The sequence below is a fragment of the Dromaius novaehollandiae genome, chromosome 9 (genome assembly GCF_036370855.1).
Source record: "Dromaius novaehollandiae isolate bDroNov1 chromosome 9, bDroNov1.hap1, whole genome shotgun sequence".
NCBI classification, from domain to species: domain Eukaryota; kingdom Metazoa; phylum Chordata; class Aves; order Casuariiformes; family Dromaiidae; genus Dromaius; species Dromaius novaehollandiae.
Genome location: NC_088106.1, coordinates 31,068,500 through 31,086,296, shown reverse-complemented (window position 1 = coordinate 31,086,296; position 17,797 = coordinate 31,068,500). Strand labels below are relative to the sequence as shown.

At 59.3% G+C, this 17,797-nt stretch overlaps 1 protein-coding gene across 5 annotated transcripts in view; it reads right to left on the bottom strand.

The window, feature by feature from the left end:
- Positions 1 to 8,605, bottom strand: part of SNED1 (sushi, nidogen and EGF like domains 1) — a 39,937-nt gene extending 31,332 nt beyond the window's left edge. For 4 of the 5 annotated variants that reach the window (XM_026109343.2, XM_026109344.2, XM_026109346.2 and 1 more), the window contains exon 1: positions 8,300 to 8,604. In XM_026109343.2, the coding sequence (XP_025965128.1) occupies positions 8,300 to 8,506 (207 nt within the window). In that variant the 5' untranslated portion in view covers positions 8,507 to 8,604. Of the gene's footprint in view, positions 1 to 8,299 lie in introns of all 5 variants that reach the window. The other variant, XM_026109342.2, reaches the window with a different exon arrangement.
- Positions 8,606 to 17,797: the final 9,192 nt, after the last annotated feature.

The following is a 17,797-nucleotide window of genomic DNA, read 5'->3' as shown; positions in this document are numbered from 1 at the left end:
GCCTGGGCTGCAGCTGCAGACCGAGATCACTGCCAGGTTGCCCTCAAGCACGTCACCCCATGAACCCCGCTGCGTGAAGCCTGGGACGAAGGGAAAGAGCAAGGGAGACCCTTGCAAACCTCAGGGGGCTGCTCCTGCTGCAGCAGCCACACTGGTACCCCTCCACACTCTCCTGGCTGCCCATGCCCCTGCCTCCTCCTCGTGCTCCGCGAGCGCAGCACCCAGCTCCCTCTACAGCAGTGGCTGGGTGCTGTGCCAGCTCCTGTGCCTGCCGAGTTCAGACTCATCTCCGCCAGGCCAGGGAACGGCTGAGGGCCTGGCGGGTCGCGTGGAGAGCCACCTGAGAAGCGAGAGGGAGGGAGGGAGGCAGACAGGATGCAACAAGCTCCCTGTGCACCGTGCCCCCTCCCTCTCCGGGCCCCTTCTCCCAGCACACCTGGCCCGTTGTGCAACATTGTGCGTGGGCAAAAATTCCTTCCTCAGCCGAGCCGCAGTCGGCTCTGTGCCCCGTGGCGATTGCTCTGCTAATCCCAACGGGAGCAGGCTTAACCCCATGATGCTTCCAGAGCAGCACGACACAACCCTGGCTGGGATTGGAGCCTGAACTGCCGGCAAAGCCGGCTCCACGGCAGCTGCCAGCCACTCTTGCCGCCTGATTGATGCAGACGCAAGCAGGGCTGCAGGGGGGAAGAGAGAGGCAGGGCCCGAGATACCTCTCGCTGAGGGACAACAGCAGCTAGATGCTTGGCTGCCTGAACACGGGCATCCGATAAGGGGGCAGAGTGCCCCGAAGGTGTGTGATGTGGGAAAGCCGTGCTCCTCTCCCGGTTTTGCAGAGGGAGATGATGAGGGCTGGGAAAGGAGAGGCTCAGCTCCCCATCACGCTGTCCCCACAGGCACAGCACTTTCCACCCCGGGCAGCTGGCAGCTCCATATCTAGGCAAGTACTGAGCTGGCATAGACAAGGTCCTTCCTCTTCACAGGGGCACTGTAGTCAGCTTCCTACTTTCTGAGCTGTATTAAAAACTAGAACCAGAAATCCCCGGCAGGGACCAAAACAGGGCGCTAACCAGAACGAAGGGAAGGGCTGGACACTTTCCAGGCAGATATAGAGCCCTGGAGACCCTTTGTCTCTCCCAGCGGAGATCACCTCATCCACCTTCTAGCCTCTGAAAGCACCCAATTCCCTCACTTCCTTGCATGAAACAGGCTGGAAACCTTGCTTCCTGGACACCTGAGTAAAGTTGGGGCTATTTGCAATTCCTGAGAGGGGCCAAGGGCTGAGGGCTCAGCTCTAGAAGTGGCCATGAGCCCAAAGACCATCCTGGCCACCTGGAGCGTGCGACCCAACTGCGAGCGACCCTTGGGGTCCCATCCACACCTCTTGCCTGCCTCGCCGAGCACTGCGAACCTCACCTTTTTGGCCAGAGCCCCGCTGGGGTGTTGCTACACGCAAAGGCCCACGAAGCATTTTTGTGCCCTGACACAACTGCAGGGGTTGAGCTGCTGCCAGAGGCTCCTAATCTCTCCGAGCACACAGCCCCCATTGTGTCTGCTGGTCTGAGCTCTCATTAAACCGACAGGCTTGCAAAGGGGAGAGAAACCTCCTCCCTCCCCAGCACCCCTCCCTTCCTCCCTCGCTCTCCTGCCTTAATGCGTCCGGAGGTGTCAAGGAACGGCTCGGCGCTCCTAGAGGCGAGCTCCAGGCTGAGCTTGGCCCCAGGGAGCGCCCCGCGAGCCTTGCAAATCAGAGCCCTCCAGGCTTCCACCTGCTGACTCCTGGCATACCACTTCAGAGGCCCTAATCCTGCGGATTAATCCAATTATCCCCCAGGCAGAGCAATACCAACAGGCACTCAGAGTCCCCCAGGGCTGGAGTCAAATAGGGCAGGAATTTGCAACCTTTCTCAGAGCCCCGCGAACAATCCTGGCCGCTCAGACAATGCGGCTTTGCATGTCATCCAGGGCGCAAAGTCAACACAGCCTAAAACACTAAGAGGACCACGGCATTTTCCAGGGCTCCTCCTCCACCCCTCACCCTCCAGTCTGCCCTGAGGGATTTATCTGTCTCCCTCGCCCAAAAGCGAAAAGAAAAATATTATGATAAGCAAGGGCACACAGCAGGAGGGTGCAGGCTGGGCCCCTTCTGAGCAGCACTGCTCCCAGCAGCCAGAGGCTCAGGCCCTCTCCTGCTTTCCCCAGCCTATGCTGGGACAGGGACCGTTAGCACATCCATGACTGCCGAGACTCCTTTCAGTGCCGTGGAAGCACTTCCGTGCTCCGTGTGGACGTCCACCAGGGTCTTTTGCCAGCAGCCATATGGAGACACTCGCTACACGCACAAGCCTCGAGGCGCTGAGCTTGCTGGGTGCGATGAGGGGCAGGAGCCAAATGCCAGGGGAATCCGGTCCCACATGCTATCAGCACTGTAAGTCACGGCCCTCCAGTGGCAGATCAAATCTGCTTCATTTTGCTTTCTTACTGACTTTGCAGGCTCCAGTCCTACAAAGAACATAAAAACATGCTTAGCTGCATTGCCTGGAGCTGCCAGGACCAGCTCACCTCGACGTGAGGTATGTGCTAGCAGCATTGGGGCCCGAGATGTTAGCAGCAACGACAGACACAGATTCTATTGGAAGGGGCTTTTCCAAATGGGCAGTGTCTTTCAAACTCTCACTGTATTTGGCTTGAGTTTTCTGCCTTTGCTCCCGAAAGGCAGCTGCTTCTAGGCACGGCTGCATCCCCGTGTGCTTTGGGCTGCAATGAAAGAGCCTTGAAAATACTCCACAGGCAAAAATCAGGCTTAGGACTGATCCTGGCTTTCCCTACACTGCGTGGCATTTCCAGCAAGAGGCCATTCAAAGAGAGCAGATCCGACAAAGAAATGGGGAAAACCCTAAGGAAGAAGAAATCCTGCTCCCTGGGCAACTCTAGGCTAAAAGGGTTTGTGCTGTGAAGGACATGAGGCCAAGTCACCGAGCAGTGTAGGGAAAGCTTGTCCTAGGGAAAGGCAAGCTGAGATTTAAAAGAAAAGAGTTAGGACAAGCAGAGGAAGAAGAAAAGATGCCTAGCACCTCTGGGAAGTCCTTGAGGAGAAGGATGCCAGCACAGGGATGTGCCTTGGGACAGCGATGGGGTGCAACATCTGGCTAAGGAGAGCTCCTGCTCTCGTAGGACAGGGATGATGGCACGGGCCTCGAGCGCGAAGCTGTCCTGGCTGAGGAAGCCAGCCCCAGCAAAGCTGGCCGCGTCGGCTCCCGGGAGACAGCGCAGCGCGGCGCCACAAGCCGGGTGGGAAGGCAGGCCAGCCTTCCGCACGGGAAGCCGGGCCCAGCGCCTCCCCCGCGTGTGGCCCTGACAGCCAAGCGTCAAGACATGCCAGCTTTGACAACCGGGGCCGGCGCTGACTGCACGAGCCTAGACGAGGAGCGCCGGAGGAGCCAGCGTTCCCAGCGGGCTGTGCTGGAGGACGCTCAAGGCACGCCGGCACGAACGGCAGCCCGGCACCGCGCTGGTGCCTCCTGGCAGGTAGAGGCGCCCCCCTTCCAGGCCAGCCCACCGCATCCCCAGCGAGCCCTCCGACACGCACGACCCATCTCCGGAGAGGGGGGCCGTGCCCAGTGCCGGCGCGTCCCCAGGCAGCTCCTCCCTGCCTGCAGCAGGGGACCGGGTCTCCAGGAGGAGCTTTTCCCCCGGCTCCGCTTCCCAGGAGCGCCGGGGACGCGGGCAGCCTGGAGGAATTCCCGAGCGCCGATAAGCCAGGCGCTCCAGCGCGAGAGGAGGAAGCCTCCCGCCTCCCCCACCCACGCCGGTTCACGGTAGGGAATTGGGAGAGGGCCTCTGAAAACAGATGTAGCCTGTCCGCTCTGCTCAGGACGCGAGCGAGCCTCGCAGCCCCGCCGGCCGCCCCCAGCTCCTCAGGCGCTTCGTCCCCCCAAGCCCGGCAGCCTGCACAATCTCCCTCGCACTTCGACGCAGCAGAGCCCAGAACTGCACGGTCAGCTTAACTCTCTCCCCGAGGTACGGCTCCAAAGCAGAGACCGTGAGTTGTCCAACCCGACCTCCCAGGCAAATGAAGTATTTCCTCCTGCCAGCTGCAGTCTCGGGGGAAAAAACCACCAGCTCCTCCATGATCCTCCCACTGGGGACCTGTGGAAGAAGGGACATCTTCAGGATAGACCCCAAAGGGGGGCACGAGCCACATCTAGGCTCATGGAAGTGTGGGGCTGGACCACAGCCAAGAGCTCCTGCCAGAAAAAAAGGCAAGTTTTCCTGTTGAAGAAAGCAGGCTCTACAACCAGGCACCCCCGCTGCAGCCTGAGCTACCTCATCCTTCAGGAACACCATTCTGCTCTCAGAACTAGGGAGTTCCCCAAATTCTGGCTCCCCTCACCGACTCAGGGACCCTCCTGACCACCATCACTGGCTTTTGGAGCACCAGAGGCCAAAGGCAGGTCCCCAGCACACTCCCTGTTTAGCCCATGGCAAATGCCCAGGGCAGGTGAAGGTACACGCAGCAGCTGCTCATTTGGTAGGTCCTGCTGGCTTCGGCAGGGCCAGGGCTTTGTGGCTTGGTTTGAGTGGGAGCTGTCAGAGCCTGGCTCAGAGGTATCACAGCCACTGAAATATCCTGGCTCGTATCGCCCTGGAGAACTGGTTTAAACACGGCGTTTTTGGTGTCAGCAGAAAACAAGGTTCCTTGGACAGTGGCCAGCAAGGTGGGAGGGACGAGGACATGCCTCCACAGTCAGACTCTGCATTTGCAGGGTTCCTTCTGCTGGAAGCTGCTGAAAGATCTAACCTGAACGAAGCCTGTCCTGGTAGAGAAGCAGGCTAGAGGACTCCGGAGTCCTGTGGCAAGACTGCCGCAGGCTGAGCATGAAACTTTATCTTTTAATTTCGAGTCACACCCTTCCTCCTTACAACCACTTCCTAGACTCCCAGCCCAAGGCACACAAGAGAGAATACCTTTCCTTCGGCAATATTTGAGCACATGCTTAAGTTCCTCCGAAGGCAGCTGCAGCCACTGAGTCAGGGACCCGGGCAGCTCCTGAGAGCTCGTCCAGACGCAGCACAGAGCCCACCTTGTGCCGCGCCATTCGGGGATGCGCGGGCATGCCTGCTCGGAGGCAGCCTGCCTGCACCCGGGGAACAGCACCGGTGCTGGCTGCACGCAGCCACGCTCCCGTGGAGCTGGCGGCACGCAGGCAGAGCACTGGGGGAGATGCTGGCAACCACGCGGCGATGCACGCTCGGTGGTGGAAACAGCATGGAAAGCAGAAGGCTCTATTTTAATATCCTCAAAGGAAACACAAGTTTTAGGAACGCGGGAGATGCCAATGTATCCTCCCAGCTCAATTAATGACTCTCACATGTAGATTAGCAAGCACGTTCCACATCTGTCGCTCAGTTCTCAGGCCAGCAGCCTCACAACATCTGCTCCAGCACTGGTATTTCCAGCCTCAGAGAGTGCCTAAGCTTTCAAACAGCACTGAGCTCAGGCAGGGGCTCTCACTGGCTGCAGCAACCCAGCACATTTCCAGGGAGGGCTCTCCTTCCACAAAGGCCATCTGGGGCTCCTAGCTGCTCACTCCGAGTCGAGGCGATCGTTGGGAAGCTTGTGAGAGCACCCCAGGACTCCAGACAAGAACTGAACTCACAGACACACTTCTGAGTTAAAGACCTGCCTCTCTGAAAGAGGAACCTCAGCATGCAAGGTGAGCTCTTGGCCTTCACATCGAGTCTGTAGAGAAACCTCCCTCCTGTGAGCCTCAGAGGTTAGAAGGCCAAGGAGGAAATGTTTTATCTAATCCCAAGCACACACAGCTCCAGGCTCCCACCAGGGAGCCCTGATTTGCTAACCTTTCTGCCACGGCAGATTAGCATCCAGTCTCAAAGTCTGCAGGTGATGGAGAGTCTACCTTAGGGACAGCAGAGTTCCCGTGGTCAGTCACCCTCCTGAGGAAACACTCCCCGGATGACGATGGGGGCTGCTCTCCGGCTGGCTGGTTTCACGAAGCAGAGAGCCATGCACCGCCGCGAGGCAGGACAGCAGCTCCCCTCACACAAGGGGAAGAGTACAGTGCTTCTGCTCGGGCCAAGCAGCCAGATGCAAATGAGTGCAGGGGATGCGAGGAACCAGGCCTGTCCAGAGCTTCAGATCCTAGTTTTCTATTTGCACTTTTGCTTTCCCCTCTGCTTGGAGTCTGGGAAGAAATGGGAGAAGCCTCTCCCTCTCTGGCAGCCTGCTCCCCTACACGGCACAGGGAGGGGGAGGCAGCAGCCCGGCAGTCCCTCCAGGTGTGGGGCAGCCCACGGGAGGGGAAGGAGAAGAAAGGAAGACAAATGAGCTGTGCTTGCATGGAAGGGAACAGAAGGCATCTGAGTCACCAGCCAAGCTCTGAGTATTCCCAGGCATTGCATTACAATAAAACCCAAAGGGCAGTTCTGTTTATTCTGCATCTCACCCAAAGCCCTACCGTGTCCACCCCTCCGTGAAACGCTCCAGCCAGGATCTGCAGCATGTGTGCTCTGAGCTCACATGCATGAATCATCCACCGGCCCAGCAATGCACACTCCTCCGGTCATGCTGGGCTCTCTCCACTACCCAGAGGCCAAGCCAACACTCAAGCTCTGCTGGCGGGGAGGACAGGCAATTCCTGAGGTTAACTCCACGGCGCGCCACTCCAGGAATGGAGCCCTGAGGTCTGCTTCACCCGGCGACTGGTCTTGGGAGGCTCAGGTATTTTTGGCTCTGATGCCAGCTCCCAGATCTGACTAACCCCGCTGCTCAGCGCAGAGATCTCCTTGGCACGTGTCAGCATTTTGTCCAGTATCCAAAGCACAGTGGAGCCAGGATCCTTCTCAGATCTACCTGACCCAACCTCTGCCAAGCCAGAGGTCTCAGGCAATTCAGGTGATGAAGGGGTAGGTTCTTCCCGAGCCTGGTTCCCTGACCTAAGAGGACCCTGCAGGTCTCCTACCTGGGATTTCCCTCCACCCCAAACACACTCTCCATCTCAGCATCCTGTTAGTACTTTGATGCTCCAAATTAAATTGTGGCCATCCAACTGGCTGCCAATTAAATCCAGATGCATTTGGAACAATTCAGGCTGGATATTAAGAAAAGGAAAAGAGAAAGATTTGGGAAAAATGAAGGGGGAGGCGGAGACACAGGCTGCCCAGGGAGTTGGCGCTTCAGCTCCTAGCTCCACCACAAAGGCTTCTTGGACAGGTTGCCACTCGAAGCAAGCCCAGAGCAGAGCAGAGCACTCTGCCTTCCCCACTGGTGCAAGCAGAGGAGGCAGAGGGAAGCCTGGCATAGGAGGAGAGGTGTTGCCACCCATTTTGTTAGCACCCAAACCACCTGCCTCAATGAGGGAAGGTTTTCTTCCCTTGGCCACCTCTACCTCTCAGTTGGCTCATCTCAGTATGATTCCTTGCTGATGTCTACCCCTCATTGCAGTGGCAGCACTTGCCTTCAGTGGCCATCAGCTACCTCTGCCTTCCCCACTGAACAGTCCCCATGCAGCTTGCAGGAACTGCTCCGATCTCTTCTCCTTCCCTCCTACCCTATACAGGAAACCCATGGGGCTCTATCATCCCTCTGCACTTCTCTAGTCTCTCCTCTGCAAATCTGCAGGTTTAGCGGCACCAAAGGTTGGGCTCTCAGGTGACTTAGTGCTCCACAGCCAAGAAACCCTGGCAGCTGCCCCCAATCCTCCTCTCCTCCTCCTGTCCCACGGTCAGAGACACCTTTGGTGCTCCTCACCTTGTGATCTCCAGGCTTGCCCTTGCTTATGGCAGCCTGACAGCTTCCCAGCCGATCCCCACCTTCACCCATGTGTTTCACCCCACCTGCTTCTGCCCGGTCTAGCTCAAACCACCCCAGCAGACGGATGGGAAGGGCTCTCCGCACTCCCGAGGTCTGCGAGGCTCCAAGCCGCCCCAGCAGCACCGAGCTTCCGTTGCAAGAGGTTTCAGGCCACGTCGAGGCTACGTTCAGCAGAAGCGTGACTCCGCGAGGCTGCTCTGCGGCCGCAGCCTGGCACACAGCGGACGCACCGGTGATAAAAGCGCGTAAAACCCGTCCTCGGCCGCGTAACAGCCAGCGTGTGCCAGGGGTTGCTCTGCCCCGCGGCGACCACCCCCGGGTCTCGCTGCTCTTACGAGCAGCGAGACCCGGGGGTGGTCGCCGCGGGGCAGAGCAACCCTCGGCGTGACCCCGCGCGCGGCGCCCGAGCCCCCCCGGCGCCACCTCGGCGGCCGCGGCTCCGTGGCCACCGCGGCCGGTACTCACGTAGAGCCCGGTGTGGCCCGCGCCGAAGAAGGGGAAGCGCACGGAGATGGGCTGCAGCTCGGAGCCGCCGTCGTCCTGCTTCAGCGTGGCGGCGTCGCCCTGCTCGGGCCCGAAGGGGTAGAAGTCCGCCAGCGGCACGACGCCGCCCACCCACAGCCAGTCGCCCAGGGCCACCAGCACAGCCCAGCAGCCCGCCAGGCCCCGCATGGCCACGGCGCCGGGAGCCGCGCTGCCTCCCGCCCGGCGCCTCGGCCCGCCCGCGCCTCTCACGCCGGCGCGGGCCCCCGCGACATGGCGGCGCGGCCGCGGAGAAGGGCGGCGAGGAGCGACGGCGCGCGGAGCCCCACGCCACGGAGCCGCGGGGCCGGGGCTGCGCCGCGCCCGCGCCGCGCCGCCGGCTCGCACCGCTGTGCCCGCGCCGGGCCGCGCGCCGCGGGCGCGGGGGGCTCATTCGCGGCGCCCGCCCCGCCCCCTCGCCAAATTTGCATCGCCGCGCCGCGCCAGCCAACCGGCGCTCGGCTAGCCCGGCGGGGCCCGCCACGGGGCGGGGATATGCAAATGAAGGGGCGGGGCGGGGGGGGGCCGTGCCGGGGCGGCAGAGCGCCCCCGCGCGGGCGGGCAGGGCTCGTCCTGTCATGGCGGCGCGCGGGGCGCCGGGGGGCGGCGGGGGGCCCGGCGGGCCGGGGCGGGGGGCAGAGGCGGCACCGCGGGCCGGGAGCCCCGGGGGAGCTCGCGAGTGCGGAGGGAGACCCAGCGCGGGCTGAAGGAGGCCGGGCGGGAAGCCGCCGGGCCCGCCTGCCCCTTCCCTCGTCGCCCGCTGCCCGCGCAGTCGGAAAAGGCTCGTCAGGATTTCGCCTTTCTGGCGTGGAAAAAAACGCAGCCACCCAAGAAACTCTGACTGCGTGCCGCGTCCCTCGCCGGGCCGGCACGGCCGCCGAGCTGGGGCCTTCGGCCTCGGCCCCGCTTCCTCGCACGGGCCCCGGCTCACGGGGTCATCCCAGAGCCTGCCCGGGGCAGCGAGTTTCCTCCGCGGCGCTTATAAAACAGCCTGCAGGCCACGGCCAAAAGGGAGGGGGACGGGACGGGACGGGACGGGACTGCTGTTATTTGCTTTTTTTCCTTTTTTTTTTTTTTTTCAGGTGCTAAAAATATTATCAGGAAATTCTTTTCAGGAATGCGATGTTTTAAGTTATGCGTTAGGCTCAAGGGCCCCTTTGTCTGCGCTGAGAAAAAAAAAAAGCCACATTTATCACCAGCAAATCGTTTTATCAAGAAAGCTCAAGTTCTCCTGGCAAAGTGGGGTAGAGAGCTAGAAAACCTGCACGAGGCCGGCCGTGAGGAGGCCGAAACATGCATTTAATTTGGTATAAAAAGCACGGCCCTTGTACGCTCTGCGCATCGCTAATTGATTATTAATAATGGATGCTGCTTCTGGAGGCAGTTAATGACCACAGCTCCGAGGCGGCCCCCCCGTCCCCCCCTTGGGGCCAGCCCCGGGCCGGTGGACGCGGCGGGGCCGATACGAGCCAGGCACCACGCGCGGCTCTGCCCCGGGCTGCTCGGACGCCACGGGGTGCTCGTGCCCTGGTGGCGTGCCTCGGTTTCCCCGGCGGTAAAGCGGGGGGGTTGCTTTTGCGCTCCTGCACATCCTTGCTCCGCTGTCGGCTGCTGCCAGGCAGGTGCTTAAAAAGGGGGTTTAGCAATCAACGGCTGTTTCAGGATAGCAGCCGCCCCAGTCAGGCTCTGGCTTAATCTAAAATGAAGAGAAAGACATGTCACCTTTTCTCCCTCCCAGCAGCTCCTGGGAGAATCACAGCAGCTTCGAGCCTGTGCTGCTTGAAACCCAGGCCTGCACTGCGAGGGTGGTACCGGCTCCGCACGTGCAGCCACTTACCGCTCCTCGGACCTTGGCTGCCCTAAAAATCACCACTTTGCGGAAAACAAACAAACAAACAAGCCCTTTTTTTGCTTTGCTCCCACTTTCCTCTGGCTTGGAGAAGCATCTTTTTCTGCAGCCAGGCAGCTGGGAAACAGCCTCTTACAGTTTAAATGTGAGCTGGGAGCCTTCCTCTGGCACCTGCCTCCAAGAGCTGGAGCTTGAAAAAAAGAAAAAGAAATACTGTTGTAAACCCACGATCTTGGAAACAACAGACCAGCAAGGAGTCCTAATTCCCCTTAGGTTCCCCTTTCCCCGGATTCCCCTCAGCACTGGGGCCGTGCCGGGCGCCGTAGCGTCGGCACGTCCTCACTCGGTTCAGCTGAAGGCTCCTGCCTGGTCTCCTGGAAAAGCCGTTTCCCCAGCCAAGGGGTCCTGCCTGGCCGGGACCCGGGCGAGCGCTCAGGACCAGAAGCGCTGCCAGGATTTGGGCTGTGCTGCTGGCGCCGCGCGCTGCCGGAGCTGCCGGATGGGCTGGCACTGTGGTCTTTCCACGTCGCTCCCCGCCAGACAGGCTGTGGGGAGAGGATTAGTTTTATCCCCCGTCCTCGAGGGTTTGGGCAAATCTCCGCTCTATGTCCAGCATCAAGCTCTGTGCCCTTCATCCCCTCCCGCACCCCCTTTTCAGGCACTCCCGTGGCTTTGTGCAAAATCTTCCGTGGCCCCCGCTGTGTTTCAGCCCCCTCCAGCTGCAGCCCATAACCTATTTGCTCATCCCGGCTAAATGCACAGGGTCACGTCCCCGGTGGCACAGATCAACCCGGTGCCATCAGAGGCAGAGGGCCAAATTCCCTCCTGGTCTGATGGAGCTGCTGTGATTTATCCCGGCGGAAGTGTCATTGCATGAAATAACCATCCCGGGCACTCAGGCGAAGCAGGGGGATACAGGGGGGAAACGTTGGCCTTGCTGAAAGGGAGGAAAGAGAAGGGAAAAAGCTCTAGAGCGGGCCCGATCTCCAACCTGGGGCAGGTGCCCTGCGGGTGCCTGGCACGCAGGCAGCCACGAGCCGCAGCCTCGCCGAGCACTTCTAAGGGCCTGACGATTTGTAAAGCTGGGGAGGGACGTCGGCAGCTCCCAACACTTGGAAGACACAGAAATCAGAACCCCGGTTCCAAAGAGTTTATGTTTTATTCCATACAAATGTAATATAAATATTCTCCACTGTAATTATTGCAAGGTACATTTTAATACTGAAAACGGGCCAAGGAACATATTATGTAAGGATTGAAACAGAGGAGAAAACAACAGCAGGACTCAGTTAGGATCAACAGCCCAGGGATTATGTGGATACCACCGTGGAAAGTTTGCCTCACAGGGACCCGGCTTTGCCATCAACGCGAGGGTATTCTGCGGGCTTCCCAAATCCTCGCCCACACGCCGCTCGCGGCCCAGGGGCCCAGGCCCGAAACGCGGCGGTGCTGGCCCGGGAGCCTGGCTGCTTGCTGCCACCGATGCCCGGGGAGCGCAGTGACGGGGGCCGCTGCTCCCGGCCCCAGCGGGCCAGGCCTGCTGTCGTGCACAGTCAGGAAAGTCTGCTCCCCTCATTTAAGGCTAAACGAACCAGGCTTTGAGAAAAAAAGTAAGGAAAAAGCTACCACCCCCACTTCCAGCAAACATTAATGGGGAAAAAATGTGTATTAATGCTAACAGGTGAAGGGTACAGTGGTCCCAAGATGGCTGTTGCGGTTGCTGGGGAACCCCCCCCGCTTTGATTTCTACAGGGATTTTCTAGGCGACGAGTGGGTAGGATGCCCGATTTTACACTCCTGCGTGTTTTGGGCCAGCGCATCACAAGATGACTTGGCTTGGATTAATCCCAGGCACCTGCTGCCACATGAAAAGACCAGCAGTTCCTGCAGGGCTCCACGCAGGCCTGCGTCATGCTCCCGTCAGGTGCTGGGGTGCGCAGGGCGCTTTTGGGTCCTCTTGCTGGAAATACTCCCCCCGTCGCTAGCCTGCCCACCAGGGCTGCCTGCGGGCTGGTCGTCCTGAGCCTAAGCCAGGGGAAAAACTGCTGGAGCAGAGGTGGTGGTGGTGGTATTTGGGGAAAGCGTGAGGGACTGGAGATGTCAAACCCCAGATGGGCTGGAGTGAGGACAGGGAACTGGACAGATTGGGAAGCTGAGCTCCATCCTCCCACAGGCTGAAGTTAGCACCCTCATGAGCAGCGCCCTGCTCACCCCATTCCTGGCTAGGTGCTGGGGCATCCTAGCAAAGGAGAGGGTAGAGAAGTCCAGCCTGGGGGACCGTCAGAGCTGCTGCCCAAGGGTGGCTCTGAGTGCTTGGCCTTAGCAGGTAGCACACAGGGGCACAACAGCTATTTCAAGGTCATTTCCCTGCCTGGAGCTGCTGAGAGGTGGATGTCTGTCTCTTCCGCTTGTCTTGGTCCAGCTGCTCTTTAAGAAGGCTGACCTGGGGATTACCGGCGGTCTCTGAGAGGCAGGGGCACAGACGGCCCGGTGCTCCTGCCTCCGCTGAGCTGGTCGGGCTGGCTGCGTGGTGGCGGGGCTCCCCTCGTGCTGCAGTGTTCCTCCTGGGAGCCGCGGCTGAGCCTTGCAGAGCTGAGCCAGCAAGCCCAGCTCCTCCTGGCAGCTGCTCAGAGCCTGTCCTGGCTTGAACTCCTCTTTGTGGGTGACCAGAGCCGTGCTCTGAAGGCCCTACAGAGGCCTTCGGAGACCTCAACAGCTTTAGGAAATACCTTGACAGATGCATCTACAAATGCACCCATCTTCTGCTCAGCTGTTTCCAACAAGTGCACCCACACGCTGCAGCAGGAGTTGGGTGCATGGGGCCATTGCCTCCGTTTGTAGCAGGGGAAACTGAGGTACGCTGTGGGTTCACCCAGGAGTCCTCCACAGGTAGCGGGACTCAAGCCACCTAGGTTCTTGGCCAGAGGGGCAGGACTTGTTCCTGCCACATGTGGTGCAGGGATGCCGTGGGGCTGGCATTGCTCTGCAGTGCTGCTCTGTAACCTTTGGGAGAGAGCAGCCCAGGGCAAAGCCATGGGGCTCAGAAACACCTCGAAGGCAGAGCAGCACTGTCTGGAGGGCCTGCACCCCTGTGCCTTGGCCTGGCGCAGGACGCCCACACGGCACCCCTCCTCCCTAGGGGCCCTAGGCCCCTACCTGCTCCTCCAAGCCCTCAACGTGCTGCCCATGGGCTCTCTGCAGCATGTCCTCAGCCTGGAGTTGGGCGCTGCGTGACTTTGACTTCTGGCCCTCCGACTCCAGGCCTGGGCCATAGCGAGAAGACGGCTCTGCAAGCTGCTGTGGGTGGCTCTGCTCCAGCTCTGTGATCCGGGCCTGCCAAGAGGAGATGGGTCATTGTTGCCGCAGAGAGGGATTGATGCCGGATGCTGCAGGGCAAGGGGAGGTGAAGGGTAGGGTCTGGCATGTCACCACCCCATGGGGCAAGGACTAGCAAGGGGTTGACCTGGTCCCCATGTGGGGACACCAACTTGCAATTCTGGGAAGCAATATCTCAGCTCTGGGGGGAAGCCAGGACCTGCCCCCTCCTGCATTTACTGGCTCAAAGCCTCACAGGGTGCCAGCGGCCCCGAGGCTGGAGCTGAGATGTCCACTCATGAAGACACCATGGCAAGGGACCTGGGGGGAAGGATGCCCCAGACCAGCAGTGACGCTGGGCAAACGTCCCATTGCAAAGCAGCCTCCTCGAAGGCCAGCTCCAAGTGGGCACTGAGCCCACAAGACCTGCGCTGGGCCTGGCCCGGCTATTTTGTCCCCAGCCAGCCTGTGGTGAAAGATAAAAGCTCTGAAAAAGGAAAGGCAGCCCTGTCCCTTTAAAAATCTCCTGGAAGAAAATGTTGAAAGGAAAAGAGAAAAAAGCGAAATCCAAAATAAATAAACGGCCACATCCGGATTTCCCCCCTGAGACACTAATAAAGGGTTTATGAGTTTGATATGAATTACCCTCCCCGGCCATTTACAGCTGATCTTCTGGAACACATTAGTCTCTTCTCCCCTTCCCCCGGCCCGGGGGACGGGCTGCGCAGGAGGCGATGGAGGGGCACCGTACACAAAGCTATTTCATGCTCGCTGCGATGCACAGCTCCAGCCAGCAATGTTGCTTTTCCACAACAGGAACATCTCATATTTCCCATCACCCTCGGCTCTGCCCTTAGAAAATCCATTCGAAGGCATGACGGCCAGGCGCCAAGCAGTGCCAGGCCACCAGCCCACCTCTCTACCTTGCTGGCTGACCACCTCTTCCACCAGGGCCCCAGCTTGGAGGGAAGCTTTGGTTGTTTGCTGGCTAGCTGGAGCAGGAATGTAAAACCTGGTTTCCAGAGCCCTGCTGATCCCCGTGTGGCTGTAGCAGGCCAGAGCTTTTCCAGCAGAGCCTCCTCCCATGTCAGCAGAGACCTGAGGAGCCTGGAGCTCCAAGGTGCAGGGTGTTGCAGGCAACGGGGCCCATCTCATCCAAGGACTTGCTGGTTTGTCCCCTTGTTTGCTCTATCTTCTACCTTCCTCAGGACGTGTTGTCCCAGCTGAGCCCCGAGTGGAGAGGGTGAGCCCTCTCCTGCTGACACTGTTGGCTGGGGCTGAACCCAGCTCCTGAAAGACCCATCTCGTGGTCCTGTTGCCATCTATCCCTGAGCCATAGCAGTCCTGCAGGGCACGTACCAAATCCCACATCTTCAAATGGGCCCTACTGTGAGCTCAAACGCAAGGGACAGGAATGCCCAACGGGACACAAACGCTTCCTCCAGCCAGGTGGCACGGTGGCCACATTGTCCCCTTCACCTAGGGGTCCCTTCAGGGCACAAGCCTGCTCCATGTCCGCCTGTGAGAGCACCGTGGTGAAAGCCACAGGGCATTTCCCTCGAGGCCGCATGCCTGCAGGCTGCACGGGAACTGGGTTTTCCCTACAGCCGCTGGCAGGGCCGGCACCATGTGGCAAACACCGCTGCCCTCCGCCAGAGCGAGAGCAGGTTTGGGGAAGGGGAAGGCGACCGTGTGGGGAGAGCCTCTGCAGAGCCATGTTCCCAAATTGCAGGCACACACCGAGGCCCGCCAAGCAGCCTTTCCATCTCACATGGAAAAACATGACAACGGTCTTACTACGTTTTCTGAATTAAACTCCTCAGGACGCTAAATTGAAAGCAGTAACTGAGTTAGGAAAACAGCTGTTGGCCACAGCCAGAAGTGATTTCCTCTGGGTCAAAAGCTGGACCCGATGCAAAGCTGGACTGTTGGGAAGGCTGGGGAGGAGTGTGGGGGAAAGGGAGTCCTTTCCCACAGCATCTGGACAAGCTCTAGCCATGGCCTCCTGTTCCCTTTCTGGGAGCAAATGCCCCTTCTGTCAGCCCAGGGCTGCCACAGAGCTGTGTTCAGGAGATGTGTCCTCTGCTTGGCCTCCAAAACGGGGCTGGGACCCTCCGTGGCCATCCCAGGGTGGGAGGGTGTGTGGGGCCAGGTCTGACAGGCAGCAAAGGGTGAGGGAGGAGGAGATGTGCTGGGGTTTGGGCCATCATGCTGGGGTGGGAATCACTCACCTTCCACCCTGGTAGCCCCAGGTGGAAGTCCTGAAAGCCAGGCGTCACTTGGCTTCCCAAGCACTAAGAGATGGCCCTGGACATCTCTTCTGCTTGGGACAGAACAGAGCTCGACATCCATGTGGAGGTAAATCCTCAGGGAGGACAAGAGCAGGGCTGTGAACCTGCAGCTGGGAAGTGGCTCTGGCTCCTACAAACCCCCTGCTCCAGATGAGCAGCCCAATTCACACGAGGGCTTGTCATGCCCTGTTCTGGCACCCATGACCAGAAATCAGCAGAGCAGAGAGGAACACCTCTCTCTAAACGAGTCCCAGCAGTGTTCAGGCCTGATTTTTCCTCCTGAGATTTTCACGTGCTGACCCAGCTGGGGAGGAGGGCACATCCTTTGCTCCTGCAGTCCCTGGTCGCGGCACATGCAGTATGACCTGCAGCATGTGAGCGCAGGCAGGTTTTTACAAGGCCAGTGGGTGCTGCACTTGCTGAGGCACTGGCTCGAGGAGGCCTCTGCGACGGGACCCCCTCGCACATTGTAAAGCTGCTCTGGAGGAAGGCCATTACTTCCTCCAGGAGCGAGGGATGGATGCAGATGTCCTTCAGCTGAGCTTGAGCCCGTCTCTCATCAGTATCGCAGTATGTCTTTGTGGCACTGAGGCAAAGCAGACTTTAGGGGACTGGGTTGGCCCAAATGCTCAGCCGAAAACTAGCCAAGGAATGAGCTGGGTACGCTGGCGTGGTCTGCGATGGGTACCAAGGGCTAGCCACGGTCTTCAACGGCTCTGGGATCTCCCAGCAAGCATCAGCACAGTGAGCCTGGCCTTAGTGGAGGAGACCAGCTAAGGAACCCGGAGCTGGTAGATGCAAGCATCTGTGGCCTGGAGCTGTGTTTGGGGGAAGAGAGAGGCCAGCCAGCCCAGAGCAAAGCATGCAAAGAGGATTTTTAGCCAAGGGCCATGCGGTCACCCTGCCATCTGAGGAGAAGCGGTGGGATGCAAAGGGCCTGTTTGAACCTGCTTCTGCCGTGTAAGAACAGCCACATTGAGGGAAGTGATGCTGCTTGTCCAGGGTCCAATGTGGAAAACAAGCAGAGGAGCTGGAAGTAGGGTCCAAGCAGCCGTAGCCCCTGATCAAAGCTCAGCTGAGACCTTGACTGTGGGGGCAAACAGAGCTCTGAGCCCTTTGCTGACTCTGGGGCCTGCCGGCAGTTAATCTCCCGCTTTGCTGAGTCCCAGATTTCTCCCTTTGTGCCAGTTCCCATGAGGCTGCCACTGCTCACAGCCCATGGGGATACACAGCAAAGCAACGGCCCCCAAGCGCAGGGGAGAAAAGCAAGCCAACCCTGTAAAATCATCGGGAAAGAAAACAAAGCCCAGCCTGCCCACATCCCCCTGACAAGGCTCCATGCATTTGGGGGGGGGGGGGGGCGCAAGAAAGGACCAGGGACCTATTAAATATCCAGAAACTTTTATACACCAGTGTTTTTGGGTGGAGGGTCCAGCAGGTCAGCGCAAAACTGCTTGTATTAAATTCAGAAGAGGGCCCAAGCACATGGTTTGGATTTTACTCTCCCCCTTCGCTACAGCTAATTAGGCCAAGTCCAGAGAGTGTCCCTGCTGATCCCTAACATATGTGTGACACGAACGATTCCTTCCAACGGGAATCGGCTCCTGGGAGTGGATTATTAGCTCTGTCTCTAGGCAGGAAGGGAAATCAGGTAGCCGAGGGACGTGTGTGTGTGCATGTGCGTGTGTGTGTGTGTGTGTGTGTGTGTGTGTGTGTGTGTGTGTTTGGGAGTTGAGGAAGAGATTATATTTTAATGAAGAGTTTTGAACTCATTATCTGGCCTGCATTCAAAGAATGCAAGAACACTAATCATGCACATAAATGCGTGTGGTGGGAAGTGACTGGAGGGTGGCCAAGAATACAGAGGTTACTGTAACACACATCGCGCGCTCCCTCTCCCACTCCCCGAGCGCTGCCTGAGCTCTCGGGTTTGCGTGGTTCTGTCCGTTCGGTTTTATGTGACTGTGGGAACACGCAGCGCCTGCT